Below are 25,318 nucleotides of genomic sequence, written 5' to 3' on the forward strand. Positions count from 1 at the left end.
CAGTTTTATTACAGTCAGATTTCCATTTGCTGATGAAAAGAAACTTGAACCGATTGTTGCAATGATTATGCAAAGATGCTAATTTTCATTACCAGATGGTTTGCAAGGCAGAGACAATAATTCTCAATAGAAGCTACAGTGGGGCTTTATTGACCTGTTTTGGGGACCTGCTTTAGGGAAATGAGTGAACATTTGACATTTTGTACGCTACCTACTGCTTTTAAGAGGAATGAGGGAAACAAACCTGCAAGAGAAAACGATCTGATTTTTTTTTCCAGGTACTGAAAAATCACATTGCAACAAGAGTTTTTGATGAAAAGTATATTAACTAGATTATCTGATGTTGCTGTGTGCTGTAACAGAAGAGTGGACCAGAGACCTGAGAGATCACAGCTACTCTCACGTTCCCATGAACACAGGAGGAATTAAGGGGAGGGCATCAATAGGCAGGAGATAAAACACATCTTGAAGATCTTGCAGCTGGGCTTCTGGAAATTCTTTGTTTTATTCAAGATTTAGCAGATAAAAAGGAAAGCTTTAAATAAATTGATAGAATAAGCTGTTATATTGAGAAATAATGTGGGAAAACGGCATTTCAGAGAAGGGAAGTATTCAACCACTATTTTAAGACTCATTTCATACCATGCTGCTCAGGAGATGAAGCCATTCTCCTTCAGGCAGTGCCTGCTCAAAGCAGTCATCTGCCAGCTTCATGCAGAGATAAGGATTTGCTTTCCAAAGCATTATTTTAGCCCAGCAAGGGACTGGCGGACCTGTGATGGTGTACAATCAAAACAGATCACAGGGAAAATCACAGAGGAACGGAATTCCTCAGTAGCTTTTTTCCTGAGCGATATGTATGAGCACACAGTCTTTTAGGTCACACCGCTTTACCTCTAAAAGATTACAGATTCGTAAGTAACGGTATGGTAGATATTAACCTTATTCAACGCTTCTGTTTTGTTTTGTTTTACAGCTCTTATAAAGTACTTGCTTTAGCTACTTCTACCAAAAAAAAAAAAAAGTAATTAAAAACATACAATGCAGAATGGAAAATTTGTAATTACAGGGTAAGAACAGGGCTTACAGCTCTAGCCCCTAACACAAACCGTCCTGTCAAGCATCTCCCCTTGCAGCAGGACATCCCTGACACGCAGGGCTCCCTGCCTGGGCTGTGCTGCTGCCAAGGCCTCTCAGGGATCACTTAGGGGGACAAGGCTGTGCTGTGCTTGGCAAAATAATACGGGTTGTTACTCCCAGGGAGCTAATTAATGCAGCTGGGTAAATAAGAGGGAGGGAAGAGGGGAGAGAGGCTGGAGGCTAGGGCATGGAGAAGGTGGTGGGGGAAGGGGTGGCAAGCACGGGGAGGAGGAATATGGGAGCTGGGGAGCGGGTCAAGTCGTGGAGAGGAGGGACGGGGCCCTGGGGAGGGAAGGGAAGCGACTCTCGGTGACACTCACTCCGCACCATGGCTGCCCTCAGCTTCACGCCGCCGCCATTACAGGACGCCGCCGCACTGCCATGGCAACGGGGGCTGGAGGGACGTGGCGGCCGGGGTGCCCCCAGGCCCAGCTCCGGGCGGAGGGGCTCCGGGTCCCCGAGGGGTGGTCCCCGCTCCCCGGGGTGCTGCCGGGTCCCTGCCCCGCTCCCCTCAGCACGGCCAGGGGCTGCCACCCCTCAGGGCCGGGGATTGTCCCCTTCCACCTAATGCACCGCGGTGTTCCCGCTGGGAATTGTGTCATGAAGGGTTTGGGGAGGTTGGTTGCGTGTTTCAAGGCTCGATCAAACCTAAAGGTTATCTATCAGAAATTTCACACGTATTTTATAAATTAAAAAAGACTGTGGGAATCTATTGGAAATGTTAATTTACTAAGTCATTTACTTAGGATGTAATTCATGAAAATATAGAATGCTTCCTAATTTATTGCTGTTTAGGCGATAGCAGAAAGGAGGTGTCACTGAGTTAAAGCTAATAAGTTTTGTGGACATAACGGGACACAAAGTAGTTCATGCGCTTTATAACCCCCCTGTGTTTGTCCTATCTGGCTGTGCCAGTCACCAACCCACGCCGAGGACAAAGATGCTGACAGAGCTGGTTGCACGGCACCACCTTGTGGCCCAGATCCGCACTGCAAAGCCACTGAGATGAGGCTGGGGGCGAGGCCTTCTGCTGTCCACTCATTTATTTTCTATTAAATTGAAGGCCCCTTCAAATAATGACTTTTATAGCTGCTCCTTGTACTAGGACTATTAATTTCTGACTTGAGAGTACAACTCGCCATCGAGGTAATAAATGTCAAGAAGAAGAGATAGCTCATTCTTGCTATGTGCAATATTTTAAGTACTGTGTCTTCATTGTATTGCACAGAAATACCCATTATTTTGTTACGCTGAAATCCTGTTCTTTCATCCTTTTGCGGAGAGTCTATCTGATAGTTCTGAAGAAATGAAATTAAAATGTGCAATGGATTCAATTGCAATATACTGAAGGGAAACATTTATTTCATGATGTCTATGCAGAAAATTAAGACAAGGTTTGATCAATGCCAGGTCAAATTCTACCCTAAAAGAAAAACAGAATTTGAGAAATTTCAATCCTTTTTTTAATACGGAAACAAGTTTTTTAAAAATAGGTGTTATCTCTTCACATACCAGCTGATATATTGGGAAAGCAGATTGACTTTTGCACTCTCAGTACCTGGTTAAAGCCAGATCTGAAAGGAAGCAGCAAGATACAAGCTTCATCCAGAGGCTAAAGATTCAGAATAAATACCTTCATGCCCTGGAGGAAGACCAAGACCAAAGTCTTTTACAAGCTACATGGGTGCAGGAAGGAGAAATCATATCGGGACAGTTTAGTGTCTTCTGCGCCCCTCGTTCCGTATGTCTAAGTGATTAATATTGCTTTGGATTAAAAGCTTTAAAGTTCATGTATTCGTCTAAGGAAAAGAATATCCAAGTTCAGTCATTCTTGGCAATGAAAATGCACTCATTTTATGCAAAATTAAATCGCTTCAACAGAGAAGATCAAAGGATGCTCACTGCTTAGTAAGCCTAGGACCAGAAAGTCTGTCTTTGCAGAGGAGGGGAGAGTGCATTACATGCAGATGTGATTAAAGCTCTGCCAAATCTGTGCTGCACTGCTAAGTTAGGTTTTGGTCTGTGTGGTGGTGACACACCTGGGTGGCACCACGTGGTGACAGACCAGGCCAGCAGCTGTATCTCCGCTGCTGAAGTGGTGAGGCCCATTTTGCCTGAAGCTGATGTAGACAGTAATTTTTTCACTTTCTCAGTGGTCTGATGGGTCCTTAAATTCCTTTCATTTTCAATATCTTAATTGTCTATATGAACGCTAGTTAAATACCCTTATATCAGAGCAGATCTATGCAGCTCTAGAACTGGGCTCTACTATTTTCTCATGTTATCAATAAATGTTGAGCACTAGATGGGTGTGTATCTTCCTGTAAATGAGAGTAATAGCCAGGGGTGACCATGACCCGAAATGCTACCTATGGATGTTTTTTGTCATTGTTTCTCAAACGTGAATGAATTTCAATTGTCAATAAATTCGTTTTCTCCCAGTTTGAATCTGTTTTGCCTATGACGATAAGTAGTAAGTGATCTCCCTGTCTTTACCTTGCATAGGCTTTCTCATGGTATTTTATCCTCCTGTCCTGCTGGGGAGGAGGCGTGAGAGATTGGGTGGGTGGGAGTCCAGCTGTTAGCCAGGGCTAAACCAGCATGGCAAGAAATATAAATGGGGGATTGCAAAGAGGAGTTCTAGCAAGACCTTTGTGGAAGTGGGAGTGTTGAAGCAGATTCCTTGAGGAATTTCAGATCATTATTTCAGATCATAAAGTAACTCACCAGTAATCCAGGCTGAAATGTGTCCAGAGAGTCTACTTTGTGAATTGGGGTAAAATTACAGATATTTTCCCCTGTCTATACCACACTGTTTTTCATTTTATTTTTCTTTATTCCATTATTGCAATTATCTTCTTGGAATATGTTTGGGAGTTGCCAACTCTGTCAGTTTTAGAGAAGGGAGGGACACTGCGAGGCTGCTACAGCCCCCATGTCCAAGCAGTAGTGAGGCTGAGCATGTATTCCCAGCAGGCACAGAGGAAAACACACATGTATACCACATACATATGTGGCTTGCCACACAGATCAACAGAGGCAGAAACACTCAGCGTTCACATGAACACCACCAATGGCCTCATCCTGTTTCCCTCTCTGGTAGATCAAGATAAATGTCTATGGGTAGAAAAATGTGTATACATCTCTACAGGATGGATCCCTCCAGTGGCTGGATGCAGACTTACTCTGCCCAGTAGCTGCCCACGGATCACAGTCTCCCCAGTTGATCATACCTGGGTACATGAGCCCAAAAGCCACAGCCCCACTCCGGTTGCTGGTACCAGCCATCACACTTGTGCACGCACACACACACACACCCCTCTCATTTGATCCCCAGAGGTGTCTCTGCAGTTGTCCTGGCCCTCCTGGTCCCTCTGGGAGCCAACTCCTCCATACACAAGTGAAGCTCTCAGAGAATCTCGCTCTCAGAGAATCATACACACATGCCCAGCTCCTGGGAGACATTTCAATTTCTTGCTGGCTGGTCTGCCTTGAGACTCCTGCTGATGCTGGAGCACCCTCACTTGCTCCAGTTGTCCTGTGACCCCTGGTCTCACTCCAGCTGCTGCACTTGGACTCCCCATACACACATATGCTTACCCAATACACAGGCCTTCAACCAGGAGAAGTTAGAAATGGAGTTTAATGAGAAGATAGAACAGATTGCTCTGATGACGCACAGTCCCCAGGACCAAGGCTCTCCTGGGACAGCAGGGGCCGGGGCAGGGACTCGTGTCTCTGACTGTGTTAATGGGGCTCTGGCATTGCTCTTGTGCCTCCGAGCTTCTTTGTGGTGGAGATGAACTTTATATCCCATAACCTGAAAGGATTGCTTAACTGCACAGAACATTGGCTTTTTTGACTACTGTTACTTAGCACACGTGGGTTAATACTAGATGCTGAACTAGGATAGTCACACTGGGGACTTTCTTGTCTTCATTAAGACTTCAGGCTCTTCAGAATGAGGATTGCTTCTTACTATATGCTTCATGCAACAAAATATTTGCCATCTGTAGGACATTAACAAAATGTACATATTTAAAAAAACGTAATTTGGAGGTTATAGCACTTATTGTGTTCATTACTGTATGAGTTATTTTTCACTCTAATTATGTACTAAGAGCTTCAAGTAACGCAAGTCTGCATTCTTAGCATGAGACAATGTCCATGGCACAAATAATGTAATAAACCACATTACAAACAGGAGAATGGAGTTGAGTAAGAAGAACAAGAGTTCCATCTGGAATTCATTCCCTGGATAAATTCACTTTACTGCTTTAATACATTACATGTTTATTTGTTAAATGCATAAAACAGTACAATATAAAATATCGTTCCATGTCATAACAAAATAAGCTTTACAGCATTATTATCACAGTGCATCAGAAATATCTTGAATATGTGCTCACTCCATGAGAATATACTCATGTAAGGTGCTATAGCCCTAGAGAATTGATGTCCATGGACAAATTTTAGCTGCTAAAATTCTGCAGATCAGAAGTTCAGATGGAAATCAACTGACTGATACCCACTCGGAATCTGGAACTATGTCTTTCTATTTATTTCTTATTTAATTGAGGCCCTGGGCAACCTGATCTAGTGGGTGGCATCCCAGCCCATGGCAGAGGGTTTGAATTACATGATTTTTAAGGTCACTTCCAACCCAAACCATTCTGTGATTCTATGATTCTTTGATTCTATGGTAATTACTGTTGTTGGTTTTGTTGTTACTATTATCATTATCATTATATACTACGGTGTTAACAGTTACTTAGTAACTAACTGTAATGAAATTAGGCTTTCATTTTCATACCAAAGTACCAATAAATCCTGTCCAAAGAGCACATAACCTACAAGGCAAGACAGAAAATGGCAAATAAAAAATTAATCATAATATGTGCAATTCTTAATAAACAACTTCAGTACTGATGACACTCATAAATATAGGAAAAACGTAAACAAGAACAACTTCACTATAAATGTAAATGATAAAGAGAACAAGCAAAAGGCAGCATAAGAAACTGTACAAAAAGAATAATACAAAATGAACTAGCAGTTTTGCTCAGTATATATTAAAATATACAAAGATGTTTACAAAATTCTGCAGCTAATTCACAAAAAAATACACAAAGGAACAACTAGGCTGAATGGCCATACCTATTTCCTGTATCAGCATGGTTAATTCAATACCATTTAAGTCAAAATGTTAATCTTAGTCCATATGGTTTGAGTTCTATTTGTAATACTTCCAGGATAAATACAAAACAGACTTGATGACACACTAGGAACATTATAAGCTAAGGGACTCCATAACTATTATCATTCTGCTTGCTGCTGTTCAGTTCAACGTGAACATCCACACTATTAAGCACTATGTGATATATATTCAAGAATAACCTTGAAATTCTGCTGAACACACCAAGAAATATAAGACAAGTCATAATGATAAAAAATAATTGTAAGGAAAGATATCAGATAATGTACAGGGAGTTATAAATCTCTATCTTGAATTTCTTCTTTGATTTCCTTTTATTTTTTTTTTAATAATGTGCTATATTACAACTGAGTAAGAGTTTAATCACTGAGGACAGAAAGAAAATTCTAGTAGTCCTCACTCTTTGTAGATGTGTTGGTTAATCACCAATCAACAAATGGTTTTACTTTATGAGAATTACTGTTCAAAATTATTCTATGATTTATTCCCTAGTTAACAGAAATTGCAAATACTAATTACATCTGACAGTCCAGATTTAATCATTTAGATTAAAAAATGTTGTCTTCAGTTTTTCATCAGATAGATTTTGACTTCAATTTTTCTTCCGATGGGATTGAACTTAGCACAGTATTGTGCTTCTTTTCAGGGAAACAATATAAGGTTTGCTTTTCTGTCCATTGGAATATACTGCAGGGAACTGTCAAAGGCAATCAGTGTGGTAACTGAAGAGAACTTAGTTAATTCAACGTTAATGAATATCACAGAGGGCATCTCTTAGCAGATCCCACGCATCTTATTTTTAGCCGTGAACTCCAATTGCAAAATTGCTCCAGAGCTTCCCCCTCTCCTGATAAGAACACTCGTAATGTACAGCTTTTATTTTTTCATAGACAGATTAAAGCAATTCATATTACACCAAACTTTTAGCAAGCTAAATCATCTTCTTCTTAACTTGCTATTGTATGTCCACTAACTAGCTTACAGTGAATTTAAGCTTTCCTGCTTTTCAGTGTATCACTTCTGTAATTGCAGGGTAATTGCAGTCTTAGACTTTTGTCTCAGTACAGGATATTATTTTTCCAGATTATTCTTCCAGGAAAATATTTAAATACTAAAGGTCTTTTAATCCTCATAAAAAAATAAAAAAATAAAAAGGTTTAGTAAAGGACCTGGTATAACTAGCAATAAAATAGATAACACAGCATATATATAAATATCACATAAATGACACTCTCAGTGCTCTCTGTAGTTAAACAAAATGAAGCAGAATGATACTGACAAAAATACTCAAGTGCATTAACTACAACTAAACATGAGGATGAGTATTAAAACAACCATTCTAGGTACACAGTACATAAGTTTTATGAAAAGAACATTCCCTTCTCACCTTTTATTGAAACTGTAAACCCAAGTCTTGTTACATCGGATAGTGTGCCTTCACTTAAGACTAATGTCTTAATCTGAGCTAATGTAAATTACTATCATAAATTGTTAATTTGGGTGACATTTCCCTGTTTGAGCTCTTAATGTTGAGCTATTGGTGCTTCACTTCAAAATATTGCTAGCATATATTTATTTACTCTTTGAAAGAGAAACATACATATTAAATTGCTGGAAGTACACTTTTCTTCATTGCCTCACTTTGGATTTTTGATGCTAGAAATATGGCTATAATGTGCTTGATCTTGGCGTGGACATAGAATTGGACAGACAGTGGTGTTTCAGTTTTGTAGCTTTTTTTTTCCACCAGAACCTTTAGTGTATGTGCTTTCATCGCAGTTTTGAAATCCCAGTCATTATGTCTGCCAACCTGTTTGTATCCCGTCAGCAGCCCGAGCTCTTCCACAGCCAGTATTTCACATCTGATTTACCAGCTGGGGCTGTGCTAGCATCACTTTTAGCACAACAGGGGACAAGTAGACTAGAAGGAGCACTAGTTATAGAATGATTTGGTGGTCAACATTTGATTTGGTGGTACACATTATCATCATTTTGTTGCACAGGAAAATGAAATCCATGCTGTCCTAGCTAAACTGGCATATAGGGAGATATTTAAAGTAGCAGATTATTAAAAGCTTGGAGTCACAAGACAGCAGTTTTTGGTTACCCACAGGATCTATGTGTAATATAGTCTCTGTGGTAGCAAAGATGCAAGTTGAAAAATAAGGCTCAGTGTTTCCAAATTACAGTTACTAGCTGCAGGGTGTTTTTTGTCTGTTTGTTTGTTATCGTTTCTTTGTTTTGTTTTGTATCATAACCCAGGTAATTCAGATTAATTATTGTTTTTCCACATACTGATTGCTGGTTTTCTGAAAAATCCCTTCCTTCCAATAATTGGGCACTAATTTGTCATCATTAATTTTTACTTTTTGTGATGTTTCTTTCTTCCTCTTTTCTCTTTTTACAGTGCTAGGTATAACTGCCAAAAGACAATGTGCACACAGGATAAATAATGCTTCTGAAATATTACCACATGTACTCAGTCATTATCCAAACCAATTATTTTTGACAGCGTGTCGTTACAATAAATTAATAAAGTATTTGAAGACATTAGCTGTTCACTAAAAGCAAAACTAACGAGGATTGCTAAACATTTTCACCATCAGTTTACTATCAAAGTACTTATAAGACTTGATGCTTATGCAGGGCTTCCTTGACATGAGACTAGAGGTACTGCAATCATTTTGCATTACTGCTTGCAGATGGTCACCAAGAAGTATGGCATCACCTGTAGTTTGACCAGAATAAAAATAAAGCTAAAATGAATTGTATTTTAAAGGAAGAACACAAACAATTCTGATTGCCTTGATTTTTTTTTTGTTGTTTTTTGTTTGTTTGTTTGTTTGTTTCCTTGGGAACATGTGTAACAGTGGCCACAAGGAGGTATCTGGTAGGTTGATGAGGAGGAAAATAAATTTGAGGAGGAAGAAAAATGAAAACTGTTAGTGAATTGATAGTGAAATGTATAGAAGTAACCACTCTGCCTTTAAGTTCCTGTGAAAGGCAGAAGAGCTTGTTTCGAGATGCTGGCACGCTGCCTCCAGTGTCCTGGAGCAACCGGGATTTCACTTCTGCTAGGCAACAAGTCCCAAGCTCTCCATTCCATCCTGCAGTACCTGCTTTGGTTAATACTGATGCTGGCTTTCAAAATCAGTCAGCTTTAAACCTCTGGTGTTGTAGCCCATGGACAAGCAGTCCCACTGACTGTAAGAAATGCCATAACTAGTGTCCGCTGCTTGGCTGTGGATGAGCAGTAGGCATTTTTCATCATAGGCTTTCATACCGTGCAAAGTGATCAAGTGCCTCCATGCACTTCTAAAATGCTTTGTTCTGGGGATGAACACCTTCTTTCTGAGGAATGACTCCAAGGTTGCATCCGCAGCTGTGCAGCTGCCCTTAGATCTCAGAAGCTGAGCTGCACTCATCCAAGAACTGACGAACAAGGCTGTTTTATCCACACGACGAGGAACACAGACCTGGGCAGAGCTCTACTTAAGTTCTTCTTTTCATTTTTGTCTTTTCAACTTAGAGAGGTGAAAGAAATGAGGGAACCAGGACTGGGATGGCCAACTTGCAGTAGAAAGAAGTCAGTGCTCTTGTTTTAAGAGACTTAGAAATGCTTGATAAACAGAAACTGGAGACAAAGAATAAAACTTGACTGAAAAATAATAAGGAAGAGAAGAAACTGTAAGTGTTTTTCAAATATTTTGGACAGATACATGTTGATCTGCTTCACTCATTCCAGATGAGTGGTACCAGACTAGAGCAGTACAGCACCTGGCCCTACTGCTCAGTTTAACCTTGGATAAAGAGGACTACTTTACTCATTACTGAAAAGATATTTTTTTTTTCTGGGATCATGCACAGTGGCTGTTTAATAGCTTAACACCTATTGTCAAACAGTAACAAATATTTCATCCACATAAAATCAGAGAGGAGTTTTAGACAGCAAAGTGGAATAATTCAATGTGGAAACTGGCAAAGGTCCTACAGCTAAGCCTGCTTTTAATGAAAAGTTCAGGGAACTTTTCTGCTGTGTTTGAAACCTGTTTTGTAATGGGGCTCTCCCAGAAATGTGTGGAATTCTTTCAAACTTAAACATACTTAAACATATACTCACCAATTATTCCTGCTTTTCAATTACTCCTGGGGGGGGAAAAATAAAAATAAAATGCATACGTTTTTGTACGTCCTGATTCACACAACAGTTTGTTACGTTCAATATATCGTGTAGGTTCTGGTTTGCCAAATTTCCTTATGCTGTTGGATTACTTGTTTGAACAGGTATCTTTTCTTATGTGATGAGGGTAAAAGAGGTATTCTTTGTACCCCAGTAAATAGAAAGCTCTCAGAGTGTGTTTGTTTGCCTCTTGTGAGGAACTGTGTTTATGACTCAGGACTAAACTATTCAGGAAGTCTGAAAGCTGTACTTTGCAACATGCTAGTCCTAACTTGGTGGCTTTGATTTTATTTGGAATTAGGACATAGTGACAAAGTGTAACATACTATCCTCGGGTATTTGAGGTGTTGTGCTAAGACCCTTGGTCGATCAAAATCTGAGCCAATCACTGCAATATCGCTCTCCAGGTTTTGCTTGCTAACTTCCATTTACCCAGTTCAAATGCTGCAAATCTGCCAGATTTGTCCTGTTGCCCTTGGGATACATTAAACTCTTGAACCCCGACACAGTATGAGAAACAAGCAGTGTCCTTTTGAGCTTCACTTTCACCACATATTCAGATAAGCCCAAATGTTTTTAATCTTAGCAGCATTTTAGACACATTCAGAAGAATTTTCTGCTGTATAGAAAGTGAAAGAATAATAATTCATCAGCCAAGCACATGCTTGCAGCACAGAGGCCTATGCACGAGCTGCTCTGAAGAAGTAATTCAGATCTATGTCTCTGCAAGTCTTTTTCTCCAGAAGGAATTAGAAGCTACAGCTCTGTGCAAAACTTTTAAATAAAGCAGTCTGAAACAGAGCAACATTAGCACCATTCTTCAACTCATCAGATTTAATATTTCTAAAACATTTATCAGACTAAAGTATGAGCCCAAGGCAAAGCTCTATGATGAACCTAATGGTGCATTGGGTTAGTGAGGCATGTCTTATGTTCATGTCTCTGCATGTTCATATTATAGCATATTAGGTTCACCTTCCTTTTCTGTGAACAGTTAACTGTTACAAAATTTATTGCACATTATTAGAAGTAGGTTTTCCAAAATAAATTGAAAATTTCTATGAATACAAATCAGTAACAGGAGAAGCCAAATCCCTATCAAAAATTTCATATCATGCCTTCTATCTTTTGACATGAAAACAACAGAAGGAATCTCTCCTTCCTTTCCATATAAAATTCCTAAATTTTTCTATTTATCACATGACATTACTGCTACTTACCAAAACTTAGCTGTTTTGAAAGATGTGACAAGACTGAAAAAAGATGACAGAGCAGCATCTTGGGACAAAAGAACTGTGAAGTTTAAATGCAAAATCCTGTAATTGATTGAAGGCTACATTCTGTCCCCATATGCCCACATATTGCTCTTATCAGCATCAATAAGAGCCACAGATTTACATCTAAGGACACTTTTCTGTCCTCAGATGTGACTCAGTAAAAGATTGTGTGTTAAGTAGAAAGAAAGTCTGTACTTACAAACTAAAATTATCAGCAACAAAGTGGCAGACAATCCTCCCAGAAAATACCTGAGAATATAATACCCAGAAAGTTTAGAAAAAAAGCAAGGAACGCATATTGGGGTAACAGAGGTGAACACTGGGTGGGAGGAGAACAGAAGGTTCTTGCAGATGAACCAACAAAACTATCCTAGGTGAACAGCAATTTGAAACTTTAAGTTACTTAAGCTACTGTAGGTAATATCCTAGAAATAAAGATCTCAACATTCCCAGACTGAGAGAAACACCCATATTGGTCATTTGGAAAGACATTCTGATTCTTTTCAGGCTTCCATGACCCTTATCCAAACACACTTGACAAAGTAGGTATCTCATCTGCATACACATTTCTTATTTTGTTGCATACCTACATAGCTGAGATGTTTGCCTGCATCAGCTATCATGTGAAAATACACTTTCACAGTAAGGTACATTTAAGTGTGAAAATCAGACCCTTATTTTATCTTTTATTCACCAGGTAAAATGGCGTATTAACATAAGAAGCAACAAACAATAATAAAAAAAGAATTACCTTGTACATATTGAAATGATTAAACACAAGATCAGTGCAGCCATCTGAGCAAGAACATTTCGCACTGTGCTGGATTCTAAAATAAAAGTATGGAAAATAATTTGCATGAGTTTACATGAAAATAAATACATGATAGGAGGTGTTTGCAATGACTACCTTCGGCCCATAAGGCCAGTCTCTTCAGTTTCTCTCTGTTTTTAAGAGAGTTCGCTTAGAGTAATTCAAACCAGAAACCTAATTTTCATGCGCTGGGTGTCTCTCAGGAGTCTTTTTCCCCCACGACCATAGAGACACTGTGCCCTTCAATGCTTGCAGAAAACAAGCGTTTCGGAATAATTGCCCTTTTCAGTTTTTATTCCCGTGCCCTTTCCTCTATTTTTCTCTTCACTTTTTTCTTTTTACATTTGTCACTGAAAATAGGTAGGAGAGGAAAAGATGTGAGCAGGGATAAGTGAACAATACTGATTTTAAGATTTTATTAAGGAGTCATTTAAAATGTATGTTTTTGAAATAAATTCTGTTCTGCAAGGATCTATATCAACGTTTTGAATGTGCACATTTTTGGTTCAGTCTAAAAATGCAGTATATAGGGATAAAAATGTAACATACCTGCCTTGCTCAATGTCTCTTCATTTGCATTTATCATGAACTGAGCGCAGGATGGTGAAGCACAAAATGGTTTCCCAGGCTGAATAAACTCCTCATCTTTGCTGACAGAAGCTCCAATAGATGCTGGAGTTTGCCTTTGTGGCACATGGCTATCATATTCAGAGGAAAAGTCTGAATCGCCTGCCAAAAGTGCATGTGTAAATGAGACCACACAAAAGATGAGCTTTGAGAATTAGTGGTAATAGATTTTATACACACACACACACAAAATACTTAATCATAGGGAGGTTTTCAGATTCTTAGGAGTAGGGAATTGGCCGGTTCAATGAATGCAAGAGAAAATATTCAGAGCAAAGACAAGGCTGCATAGAGCATAACACAATGATGTTATTATTAAAAGAGCCAGGTGAAAGCATCCAGAGCCAGATATTAATTGCACCAAGATAAATGTCACTGATGATGTCTTTGTATTCAAGATCAGTCTAAAAATGCCCTTTTGACACAAAGGACTTTGTGGACTCACATTCTGCGAACTTTAATGCCAGGAGCTCAATTCACCACTTATAATTCCGTTGTTCATCTAACATTTACCTTCACATTTTGGGAGGCAACCCAAACAAAACCTATAGAAGGAGATACCAAATTCCCGGTAGATACAGGCTATAATATTGTAGCTGGTCAGAGCTTACCAATATCAGCCTGACTGGCCTCTAGTTTACTGCATCCATCAGGCCAAGGATCATCTCCATGGGAGGACTCCCTGTTGGTGAGGACAGCGCTGCTGAGCCACGAACTGGAGGCACTGAGACCGAACAAGCTGGCAAGAGAGCGGCGGATTTTCTTCCTCCGCCTGAATATGCTAGAAAGAAAAGACACATTGTCGAGGGATAGAATTAATTAGTCTTAATGAGCAGGGACAGAGCTCTGAAGCTTGCAGAACTGAGATGGAAGAACCAAGTTTGGATATGGTTCCCAGCTCCGTTGTTGACCCTGGGTATGTCACCAAGGATGTATCAGCAGCATAGTAATGTATTGGGCTACTGTGATGTTGGGTATTACGGTACCAAATGATATTACTGTTGACAGACTTTGATACTACTCCCAGTGTTCTCATGCTCCCCATAAGTTTCATGTGGTGTAGCCTGGATCCCCAGATCCACTGTACTTTGTACTTTTTTTGGACTGCATTTTATATCCCATCCTAAACCAATGCTTCTTCTGAAATCGAGAGGGCGTTTTCCCAATAAGGAATGAGAGGACCAGACCTTTTTATTTTTTTATTTATTTTTATTTTATTTTATTTTATTTTATTTTATTTTATTTTATTTTATTTTATTTTATTTTATTTTATTTTATTTTATTTTATTTTATTTTATTTTATTTTACTTTATTTTATTTTATTTTATTTTATTTTATTTTATTTTATTTTTATTTTTATTTTATTTTATTTTATTTTATTTTATTTTATTTTATTTTATTTTTATTTTTATTTTATTTTATTCCTTATCATGAAAACACCCCATTGGCAAAATCAGTTGTAACCCTCAGTTTTCTTTATTTCACACAACTCCAATTATAGCAACTGTATACTGAACAGTTTTGGGGTAATAAAATTGGGTATGACTGAAAATTAAATGATTTTAATCACTGCACTCTCCAAACTAAATCACTTTAGATATGCCCATTAAGAAACAACACCGATATACATAAGTAAAGGAAAAAATAAGAAATTATCTTAAGCCAAGCAAAATGTAGGCAGCCATGCAGGTATCTCCAGATAAGTCCAGAGATGTTGAGCCAATCGCCAGCACGGAGTAAAACCTGCATGTAGTTCACTTACCGAACTAAGTTCTCTTTGTATGTAACGCTTGTCTGGGATGGTGTCAGCGTTATGTTGCCCTCTCCATCAGACAGAAAACTGTCTTCTGTCAAGACGTAATAACCATTAGAAAGCAGTCGGGGGCTGCGGCGACATGTGAAGAGGGAGCCTCTCAGAGGGTCGGTGGAACAACACCCGTAGGCAGTGTCATCATCCAGAAAGGCACAAGCATAACTGAAAAGGAGAGAAACCCAAGCCTCTAATTAAGTGAATGTCTAGACAGTGCAAAAGCATGATTTAATAATAACAAATTTACATATGCCATCAACTTTCAGTTAATGGGAGCTGGCAATGAGAGATGGATTTAAAATATGCAGATAATGCTTTTACTTCTGGACCTAGGAGGCTTCAGCCAGCTACAGCATGACTGCCTCACGCTTTCCAGAGCTTCAGATTACAGGAAATAAAATCTTTTAAGTAAGGAGTGAGTAGTGACAGAGGTACAAGAGGTACATGTACAAGTTTTTCTGTGATAGGAATTTTACTCCTTACTTTTTTTTTTTTTTTCACTTATGGTGAGCCCTTTCTCCTCAACAACTTTGCTTTCCAAGTGGCCATGCAGTGACATCCATGAAAGAAAGGGAAGACACTGTATTGACCGAGGGGTTGAAATGGGCTTCAGCAGCAGGTTTCAGTATCCCATACAGAATGTGACAGAGGGGGAGCAGGATTTCAGTAGGGGTGGGGAAGAAAGTAGACTGGAGGTATTCTAAAACCTCATAATTGCAAAGCTAGTGCTTCTAATGCTCCATTGCAGTACTTCTAATTTCTCTTTAAATTAGTAATTAAATTAGTATCAGCACTTTAATTCTATGTGGCCAAGGGGGCTTTTACAATATCTCCAACAAAATAGAAAGAAAATTAAACAAGTATAATTTTCCTCAGTACCTCCGCAAAATATGTTCTGAGAGGCTATGTCTGTGCTCTCCATCAAACGCTGTTGAACCTGCAGAGGCAAAGGCCAAGTAAGAAGGAGTTGTTATCGTATCCGCTGACAGCTTAAACAGTTGACAGGTCTTCACTGACAGGTACTTTGTGTAAATCATAAAAGAAGTTAAACAAAATGAAAAAATAATTAAGAGAGAGGTTGAAAGAGGTAAAAAATAAATAAATGAATAAATAAAGAGCATAGGAAAGATGGGGTGACTACAGGAAGGTTGTTTAATATCACGTCAACCAGGACAACACAGAATCGGAGCCAGCCATAATCAAACACTTGTACAGGTTATTAGTAATTTTAATGGTATTTTCGCAGAAATCTGGTTCATGCTGAAAATAGTACGCATACCAGCAATAATTATAGAGTAGAAAGGAAGAGCCACCATTACCATTGCAACACATTTTTCGGATAAAATTTCCAGACATGGCACAGCAGGCATGGGGAAAGAGACCATGCCAAAAAAAATTGACAATAATACTGTGGCAGAAAATTAAGGAAATAAATAGGATTTGTCTGGATTATTACGGCTGAAGTTTGCAAAGCGCTGCCAGATGTTCAGCAGCTGCCAGAATCAATCTAACGAAATGCGAGCAATGGCTATCCATAGGGAGAATTTATATCTGTTGTTACATAGAATCATAAAAGATATGACCTTTCCCTATAGAACCTTACCTCTGGTATCTTTAGAGCATCATTCTTACAACACTGTTAGTAAATGCCTGTCACTCACCTATGAGAGAAGCTAGGCCTAAGAGGACTTTTTTCTCTTTTTTTTAATGTTCAGTTATGAGCTGAAGCAAAGGAAAGACAATAAGGTCAGTGTTCCCGTCTTGTTTACCCTCACTTGCAGCTCGGTTGTCAGTCACAGCCTGGATACTGAGCCTTGGGAGCCAGCAGGGTTGCCAAAGAGGGAAGTAAAACTTTCTGGGGTATTTTTTGCAAATTAGTCCTGTTACCCTACTCCCATAGATACTGTTTCTCTGACATTTCAAGAAAACACATTTCACTTTTCTGTGGGGAAAATCATGCTCTAACCCTGGCAAAAACAACTTGCACAGGAGACAACTAGTAGAAACTTGGTGGGGGTAAAAGATGTAAAGCAGCATCAGTCAGAATGTCACATAGCAAAATGATTGTTGTGTGTGTTTCACTGACATATTGTAGACCTACTTTACACACACAGCCGGCTCCTGAAAGAATTTCTCTTACTTTAGGCAAAATTATGCATACGATCATGATTTTCAATTATGCAAAAATATTATTAAAAAAAAAGAAAAAAGAAAAAAGAAATATATCTGAACAATAAAAGAAAACAGCAAAAACTCAACAGGTGGTTAGTAGATCTGGATGTAAACTAAAAAGGGATAAATCCCAAATTTTGTCAGTCTCCCAGGATCCTCTCCACACCATTTTTTTTTAAATCAAAAACCCAGGCAAACGTGTACAAACTTACTTGCTCTCGGTGTTGATGCAACATGTGATATTCCATACATCTTGAAAAGGTTCATGCACCCAGGAATAACAGGCAATACAGATTATCTGTAAAAGAGTTTAAAAAGAAAGAGAGGTACATTTTATTTTGTTTTGTTTTAAAATCAGGAAGGATACTATCATGAACATGTATCACAGTATTAGTTATAATACAGTCCACTGAATATTCTCATTCAGACAAAACTGCTTGGCTCTAGGGCAAATGTGTTTAAAAAGGGTTAGAAAGGAATAACTTCATCAACTAAATCTATTGCAATTCTCTAATAATCTGAGTGACACTTCTTTCCAGCTACCGACAGCTATGTCACGGTTGTATTGCACTTGATTTTCTCAGTCATGTTAACGCAGAGAAGCAGCCACTAACAAACAACTGTAAGGATGGCAGCTTACAGATGGGTAGTGCTGTCATTAGAAAGCATTGACACAGACTGAAGAAAGCAGCAGAGCAAACCACAGTCCTTCTGCTGCTAATTTGGACTGCCTCATTAATTTGTGAGGTATGTGAGGTATGGCTCTGCAGGGCTGCAAGCTTCCACAGAAGTAAAACTTTAGATAAAATATAGCGTGTATATATGCTTATAACATGAAGTGAGAGCTATACACATGTAAATACATTACTGGGGAGGCGATGACTTTCTCTCCTTCAAAGAACAGTTTCTGAGCAGTTGCAATTTGCTTTTAACCTATTTTAAGTTATGTTAATGTCAAGCTTCTATAAAGAGTCATGTAACAGGGGGTACAACAAATTGTTTCTCCACTCACTATCATGAAAATCTGTGGCTTATGCATTAATGAAGAGGGCTCTTGAAAGTCATAATTAGCTCAATGCTGGAGAAAGCACGTAAACATCATGTTGTAGACAATGCTGCAATAGTGTCCTAGCTGCATTTAATATTCAGTTCCATTTGTGGGCTATTAACAGTGTGAGAAGCTAGAGCAACAACACAAGCAAGCCCAAACAAAGCATTTGAACCACCATTGTAAAATTAAGCAGCAGTATATGTAAATCACTAAATGAGCATCAATATAGAAGCTATCACAGCATGAGAAAAGGCCAACAGCTTTAAGAAAATTCACTAAAAGGGAATCTAACATGAATATGGCAATATATTATGGCAAGAATCCAAATCAAAGTTTAAGGCAACACCCCCTTAAATTTCAAAACACCTGCAAGCGCGTGTCATAATATAAAGAAAAAGTCACTGTGCAAACCAGATCTTTCCCTCCCCAAATTAAATTAATCTTTAAACCAACTATGTCCTGAATTGATAGCCAGCAACCCCTTGTGCATGTTTACATTGTAAATATTTACATTAGGATGTACCAAAATACAGAGCTAACTATTAAAATAGCTGAAGCCCAGGCAACCAGAGTTATTCTACAGTACCTACCAAAGATAAGTGTCTACAAAAATACTTTTATTTGTTCACACAAATCAGTCATTACTGAAGAGCATTTTAGTCTTCTTTCCCTTCAAGTAATGAGAAAAACATTCAGAAAAATACAAAACTTCCCGTAGAGCAGAGTATAAATGATTCTGAAGCTTAATTATTTCTCAGCTGCCAAAAATATTAAGAGATAAATACTTGTAAAATCTTCCAAACCTGGAAAAGCCATTTCACTATTAACAAATGCACGCAAAAAAGTTTCTCATCAACACCAGAGCCTCTGAGACGTGAGTGCAGGGTGCTCTTTCTGCAGCTTCCTGGAGCAGAATGGCACTGGGTCTTCAGAAAGGCAGGTCTATGAAGTCCCTTGTTTCCTTTTGAAAACAGCCCGTGCAATCAGCAGCACAGAGGCAGAATGAGGTCATGCTTCCTGTATGGTAGCCTCACACCAGAAGCATTCATTTTGAAGAGCAAACCGAAGATTAAGATTAGCTGGGGGAACACTCTTGCAGACCTTTGTGAAACACAGGCACACCGATGATAAACAACATTTCTTTCCTATTATGACATGGAGAAGAAAGACAAAACCTTTTCTCGTAAAGCAAAGTGGCGCAGATTTTTGTTTCAGCTTTACTTTTCTATCGTACTCAGAAAACTTTAGTGGTATACCCAAGTCAGCCCAGGTATTCGGTGAAAGAGCCAGGGAGCTTACTTGTGAGCCTGGCAGGCTTTGTTTGATGTAGGAAAGTGAGACAACCGCCACAAAATCCATGCACAGTAACAAGATACTTCGCAAAAGTGTTATTATACAGAAGAAGCATTTGGTAAGAGTTCGCAATTGTTTATGTTCTGTGGTCAAAAACATTATTGCAAATACAGATCATGCAACGTTAAGATAAATTCCCTTGAAAAAAAGGAATTATCTAAGATGCCCTGGTAAAAAAAATGATTGGCTGCAGAACTGTTACATGCAGAAGCAATTTAAACGAGACTACTTGACACCTATGAATTATATAGCTGTAGGGAGAAAAACTTCACCTGCAGAAAAACAGACAAAAGATGCTGGTTTGCATCTCTCCTGATGCGTGCACGCATCACTGACAAAAAGAAAGCATAAATCTAGTATAGTATGACTGATGTGCTTTAATAACAGCTTTCTCTTTGGAGAAGGAAAAATATTTCCACTGATAGCAAAGTAATGGAAAATTCTCAGTAGCATTCATATCTGAAAGCCACTGTCCCACAGATTTTGATGCATGTACTTCGTGCACTGGTGAATATTTTACAGGTAGGTGCTATCCTATAGTTTATATGAACAAATAAATGTTTATATATAGCTTATTTATTGCCCTCCCTGCTGTTCCTCAAAATACCTACCCCACCCCAGCTGCATCTCAGCCTCACGAGTATAAATTATAAGGAAATGAATATGCCAACAGTCTTGCTGTACAGTAGTTTCAGGTCAGTTGCAGACATTGCAAGTTCAACCCACAAAAGGAAGGAAATGTGAAATTACAACACTAAGTACCACATACGTTTCTACTCTTCTCCCAGCCTTACTCCACCTTTGACAACGCTACAAATAAAGCAGAAAACATACTGCCAGCAGAAAACACATCATGCTGGGTCTGACAGCCTGAGTGAGGCCTCCACCTGCAGGGCTCAGGCGCTCGATCTGCCCAGTAGCTGCCCCTGGGTCCCAGTCTCCCCAGTTGCTGTTGCTGCACTCACACCCCACATACCTGCCCACAGAGTCAAGCCCCTTTTCGAGGAAAGATTTTATTAAGGAGACAGGACAGACTGTGCTGATCAGACGCAGGGCATGGTCAGACCAGCATACCAACCAGCGAAGTGTTTGCTATTAACTGGCCTTTCTAATATCCTTACCCTTGCATTTTCCCACATTTCTTCCTAAATCACCTAAATCCATCTCTTTCCACACCTCTCTTCTCTCACCTAAAAATCACATAATAAATCTTGTGCCACCCCCAAATGATCCCCCCTTGCACCCCATACCGTGTCCCATGCTGCCAGGCAGCAAGCCCCCTCAGTCCCAAAGATGCTCTGGCGTTGACCCATCTGGGTGGGTTTCACACCTGGACACTGGGGCTGAGGCTCTCCTGGGGCAGCCCCGGGGCCCCAGACAGGGTGTCCCTTCTTCTGAGTCCTCACACCATGTTCTCACATGCCCTCATGCCCTTTCCTCTCAGAAAGGGTATTTTAGCAGTGGGATGCCCAGTAGAGTGAATTAGGTGAACGTGGTGGAGGGAGTAGAGTGCTTATTGATTTAAGGTGAAGTTCACAATGTTTAGATTTTCCAGCTTTCATCATATTCCAGTGACCATCATATCAAACCATTTGTCCCAAATCACAGCTCTTCGATAATGCCCTTTATAGAGTATTCAACAAGCAAAAAAAGATTCTGAGATATCTAAGAACTAATTTAAACATTCAGAAAACTGGGAGAGGATTGGGTGGTACTGAAATTCACAGAGCAGCTACATGGGGTCCAACTGAAGATCAATCTTGCCTACTATCCTGTCCCAGACAGGCACCAAAAGCAGACACGTAGCGTAAGGAACAGGATGAGATTTTACACCTTTCCCTGAAACTCTTCCTGTCTGTATTCTTGCTGCAGAGAAAACTGAGACTCATTTTAATTCACCTTTGTAAATCATCACATTTTAAGCTAGGCGTATTGCTTTATGCAGTAGAACCACTTAGCAATGTCTGAACTGTCCTGGTAATTGAAAAACCTAATTCCCACAAATCCAGCTATCTTATTGCAGTTTTAAGAGGAGGCTGTTCCTTCAAAAAGCTAGAGTTTCATTGCAGTTTACAGAACTGTCACATCATATATGACTTTAATAATTTGCTTGAAAAGAGGAACAAATTCATTTTTAGTTTTATCAAATGGAAATCCCACACCACCTAACTAAAAACCTTACTTTCAGGCTTGATTTTTTTTTCCAGCTTAGTTCTTTTAGCTTAGTTGCTCCTGCTATACATGCAAAAAAGGGCATTCCTATTTTCATGGTGGAGTACAATGCATACATTAGCTCTGAGCTTGCTGATACATCCACACTGCTTGGATCTCGACATGAGCTTACCTGCCAGTTACCTTTGTATTATCCTACACAAAGAGCCCAGGTAGAAAAAAAGTGTTTAGAAAGGATTCAAATCCATCAAACCTTTAATGCACAATAATACTTCTCTGTGCAAAGCCATGACTACTCCGTGCTGCATCTCCTTGCTCTTTGATTTTATGGTATCAGAAGCAAATTTGGTTGATATGTAACTTGATGTAGATGTAGAAATACTTTTGAGAGGAACTTATTACAATATCACTTCAATATACAAGAGCAGTGGAAAAGCGTAAATGGGGAGAGAGAAGCTCTTCCATAAGAATCTGCAACTCCCCTTGCAACCAAAAATACTGATCCTTTAACAACTATTTTAACAGAGAAATGCTAATACTGAAATCCATCAGTCGAAGGAGAGTTTAGTCAACGTCCCTAAAAGAAATGACAGTTCCTCATCAGACTTCTTTGTAAACTTCCTTACGAGAAGGGATACAATCTACAAAGAGCAGTGACCATCATTGAACAGGCAGGTAATGAACAAACAAGTCTCTGCTAACATTTGGCTGATTTAATTTAATTAAGGATTATGAAAGTACAAAAAGTAGGAAGAAACCTAGAGAGGTGGTGAAGGCTCAATTGCCTTCATTCCTTGTCTTGCACGTCTCCTCGGGTAATGGTGGACAGACCATATGCGTAGTGGCACCTTGGTGTCTGAAAGCTGAACAGGTTACCTAGATAAGCACATCTTTAGAGTACCACCTAGGTGCTCTGTCTAGACAGATACAATTGAATCTTTGGTAGGGAGTTTCCTTGCTGCTTGATGAGTCCCACAGTGAAAACAAATGTTTCTCTGGAGGTGGTGATGTACTGCTGATCAGTGTACCTGAGCTCCTAGCTGTTTCTTGTGACGGTCTTGATGTGATTGGAATGGAACAATAGGGGAAGGTCTTGTACTGCTGTGCGGTGAAGTCTTCTGGATATCATGTAATTCGAAAGAACTTAGTAATCTCAATGTATACTGAAAATATATAGTTGAGAAGGTGTCGGTACCATTGGTTCTTAAAGCACGAATACTGATTACTCATAGTATTGATGTCATGGTCGTTTCGACAATAAATTGTACTGATGAATGCTCAAATGGAGACAGACAGCAATTGGCAGTGTTACTCTAATAATGCTCTTTAAAATTCCTGTCTTACATGGTGGTTTACTCAGCATCCTCCTCAGTTGTCTATTTATATGTAAATAACCACTGTAGAATGACGGTGACAGAGTCCCCTTTTGCCTGTATTTAAGCAAAATCTAAATTTGTGAAGCTTGTACAGAGAACATACAGGACTTTCTGGAACTGTTGGCAATCTTTCCAGCTGTGCCATACTTACTTGTCACATTTCCAGCTGAATTACAAGTGCTGTCCTGGACAGCTAGAGAGAAGAAAAGGTACATTGCAGGTTTGCTATGCCATGGAGGATCATGGTACACTAGAGGTGGAGTGGGTTTACAGCTCGGAAGCTTTCCAGCACTAAATAAAGACCAAGAATTTGAATGTGACCTAGTAGGCAACTGAGGACAGAGACCAAAACTTCCAGGAACATGTCCATGGGATGCCAGAATAGCCCTAATGGCCAAGTATCAAGAAACAAGAAATTTCTCCCATAAACAAATGTTTTGCAAGAATTTACAGGCAGGGTTGGACACTCTGGGCTAGTCTTTGTGTTGGCAACCCTCCTTCAGCCCCTACAGACACCCCAGGACTACAAAGGAGACAGGAAAACATCACATCAGTGTTACAAAGCGATCAGTAGTGCATGCTGGCAGACGTGGCATATTTGTTTTCGTTCTCAATGCTAGCCTCCACCTGGTTGGACGGATGTGAGTTTTGGAGTTATACTTTCCTTTGCTCCAACTTGCAAATTCTCTCTACACGTTTGTATTGGCAACCTGACTGCAAAACTTTCCTTGCTAGACTGCATGTTTTGCTGTGATTTAGCCGTCTCTCCTTTTCTCTTACAGCACTTCCCAATATCTTCATGACTGAGATAAAAATCCGGCTGCTGAGCCCTCAAACAGTGACTCCAATACAGTTGACGTCTTGGCAGGACGTTCCTTCTGTCCATTTCTCTCACCCACCATAGATAAACTCTCAGCAATGGCAGACCATGACAAATTTACCACTGGGATATGCTTGTGAGTCAAGTGCTCTGCTCATCTACCACAAATTATATGCTGAATTTCAATCTCACAGCGAAATAACCTAGGAAATCGATGTACAATCAGAGCAGGTATTAGCACATTTTCCGTTTGGTACAGTTCTCACCAAAGCTTTCACAAAATTCAGTACAATATTTATTGATGTGTTCCAATCTATAGACCCCGCCAAAACCATAACACAGCTCCAAACATATGGCTGCAATATGTAAGGCAGAAGCAAGCAACACATTGCACAGCACTGCTTCCAAGGCGCAAACACAATTAAATCTCAAGAGGTCTAACATTCATTGCAAAACAATATTCATAGCGCAGCGAATGTCGAGTGTGCCCACAAGAAACATCAAACGGATGCACAGAAAGTGCTTCAGCTGGGATGTAACGTGGCTCAGCAAAGCTGCCATCATCCAGAGCTGCTCCCTTCCAGCTACACCTGCCTCCCAGGTTTTCCCTTAACCTCCACCAACAGCCTGTGTTTGTTCTTTTTCTTTTTTCTTTTCTTTTCTTTTCTTTTCTTTTCTTTTCTTTTCTTTTCTTTTCTTTTCTTTTCTTTTCTTTTCTTTCTTCTTTTCTTTTCTTTTCTTTTCTTTTCTTTTCTTTTCTTTTCTTTTCTTTTCTTTTCTTTTCTTTTCTTTTCTTTTCTTTTCTTTTCTTTTTTCTTTTCTTTTCTTTTCTTTTCTTTTCTTTTCTTTTCTTTTCTTTTCTTTTCTTTTCTTTTCTTTTCTTTTCTTTTCTTTTCTTTTCTTTTCTTTTCTTTTCTTTTCTTTTCTTTTCTTTCTTTCTTTTCTTTTCTTTTCTTTTCTTTTCTTTTCTTTTCTTTTCTTTTCTTTTCTTTTCTTTTCTTTTCTTTTCTTTTCTTTTCTTTTCTTTTCTTTTCTTTTCTTTTCTTTTCTTTTCTTTTCTTTTCTTTTCTTTTCTTTCCTTTTCTTTTCTTTTCTTTTCTTTCCTTTTCTTTTCTTTCCTTTCCTTTTCTATTCTTTCCTTTCCTTTCCTTTTCTATTCTTTCCTTTCCTTTCCTTTCCTTTCCTTTCCTTTCCTTTCCTTTCCTTTCCTTTCCTTTCCTTTCCTTTCCTTTCCTTTCCTTTCCTTTCCTTTCCTTTCCTTTCCTTTCCTTTCCTTTCCTTTCCTTTCCTTTCCTTTCCTTTCCTTTCCTTTCC

The 25,318-nt window shown here is 39.2% G+C and overlaps 2 protein-coding genes across 11 annotated transcripts in view; both read right to left on the reverse strand.

Annotated features, from left to right (window-relative positions):
- The window catches only part of DNAAF11 (dynein axonemal assembly factor 11), a 46,878-nt gene extending 44,836 nt beyond the window's left edge, over positions 1-2,042 (reverse strand). Inside the window, exon 1 of one of the 2 annotated variants that reach the window (XM_080581691.1) lies at positions 1,461-2,042. In XM_080581691.1, coding sequence (XP_080437817.1) covers positions 1,461-1,470 — 10 coding nt within the window. In that variant the 5' untranslated portion in view covers positions 1,471-2,042. Of the gene's footprint in view, positions 1-642; positions 768-1,460 lie in introns of those variants that run through there. The other variant, XM_080581689.1, reaches the window with a different exon arrangement.
- A 3,332-nt stretch (positions 2,043-5,374) lies between these two features.
- Positions 5,375-19,243, reverse strand: TMEM71 (transmembrane protein 71). 9 transcript variants are annotated; one of them, XM_080583639.1, is made up of 11 exons: positions 19,087-19,243; positions 17,445-17,530; positions 15,940-15,997; positions 15,013-15,225; positions 13,862-14,031; positions 13,173-13,352; positions 12,564-12,639; positions 12,012-12,061; positions 11,756-11,828; positions 10,476-10,501; positions 5,375-10,013 (listed from the first exon to the last, which is right to left on the reverse strand). In XM_080583639.1, the coding sequence occupies exons 2-10, from the start codon at positions 17,497-17,499 to the stop codon at positions 10,492-10,494; spliced, it is 885 nt and encodes a 294-aa protein (XP_080439765.1). In that variant the 5' UTR covers positions 17,500-17,530; positions 19,087-19,243; the 3' UTR covers positions 5,375-10,013; positions 10,476-10,491. The 9 variants fall into 9 exon arrangements, 7 of the variants coding, with proteins under 7 accessions (XP_080439765.1, XP_080439764.1, XP_080439762.1 ...); XM_080583638.1 differs by lacking the exon at positions 10,476-10,501 and adding an exon at positions 18,874-18,953 and having other exon boundaries at positions 19,087-19,234; XM_080583636.1 differs by lacking the exon at positions 10,476-10,501.
- Positions 19,244-25,318: the final 6,075 nt, after the last annotated feature.

The sequence above is a fragment of the Anser brachyrhynchus genome (genome assembly GCF_964034855.1).
Source record: "Anser brachyrhynchus genome assembly, chromosome: 2".
Classification (NCBI taxonomy): Eukaryota; Metazoa; Chordata; class Aves; order Anseriformes; family Anatidae; genus Anser; species Anser brachyrhynchus.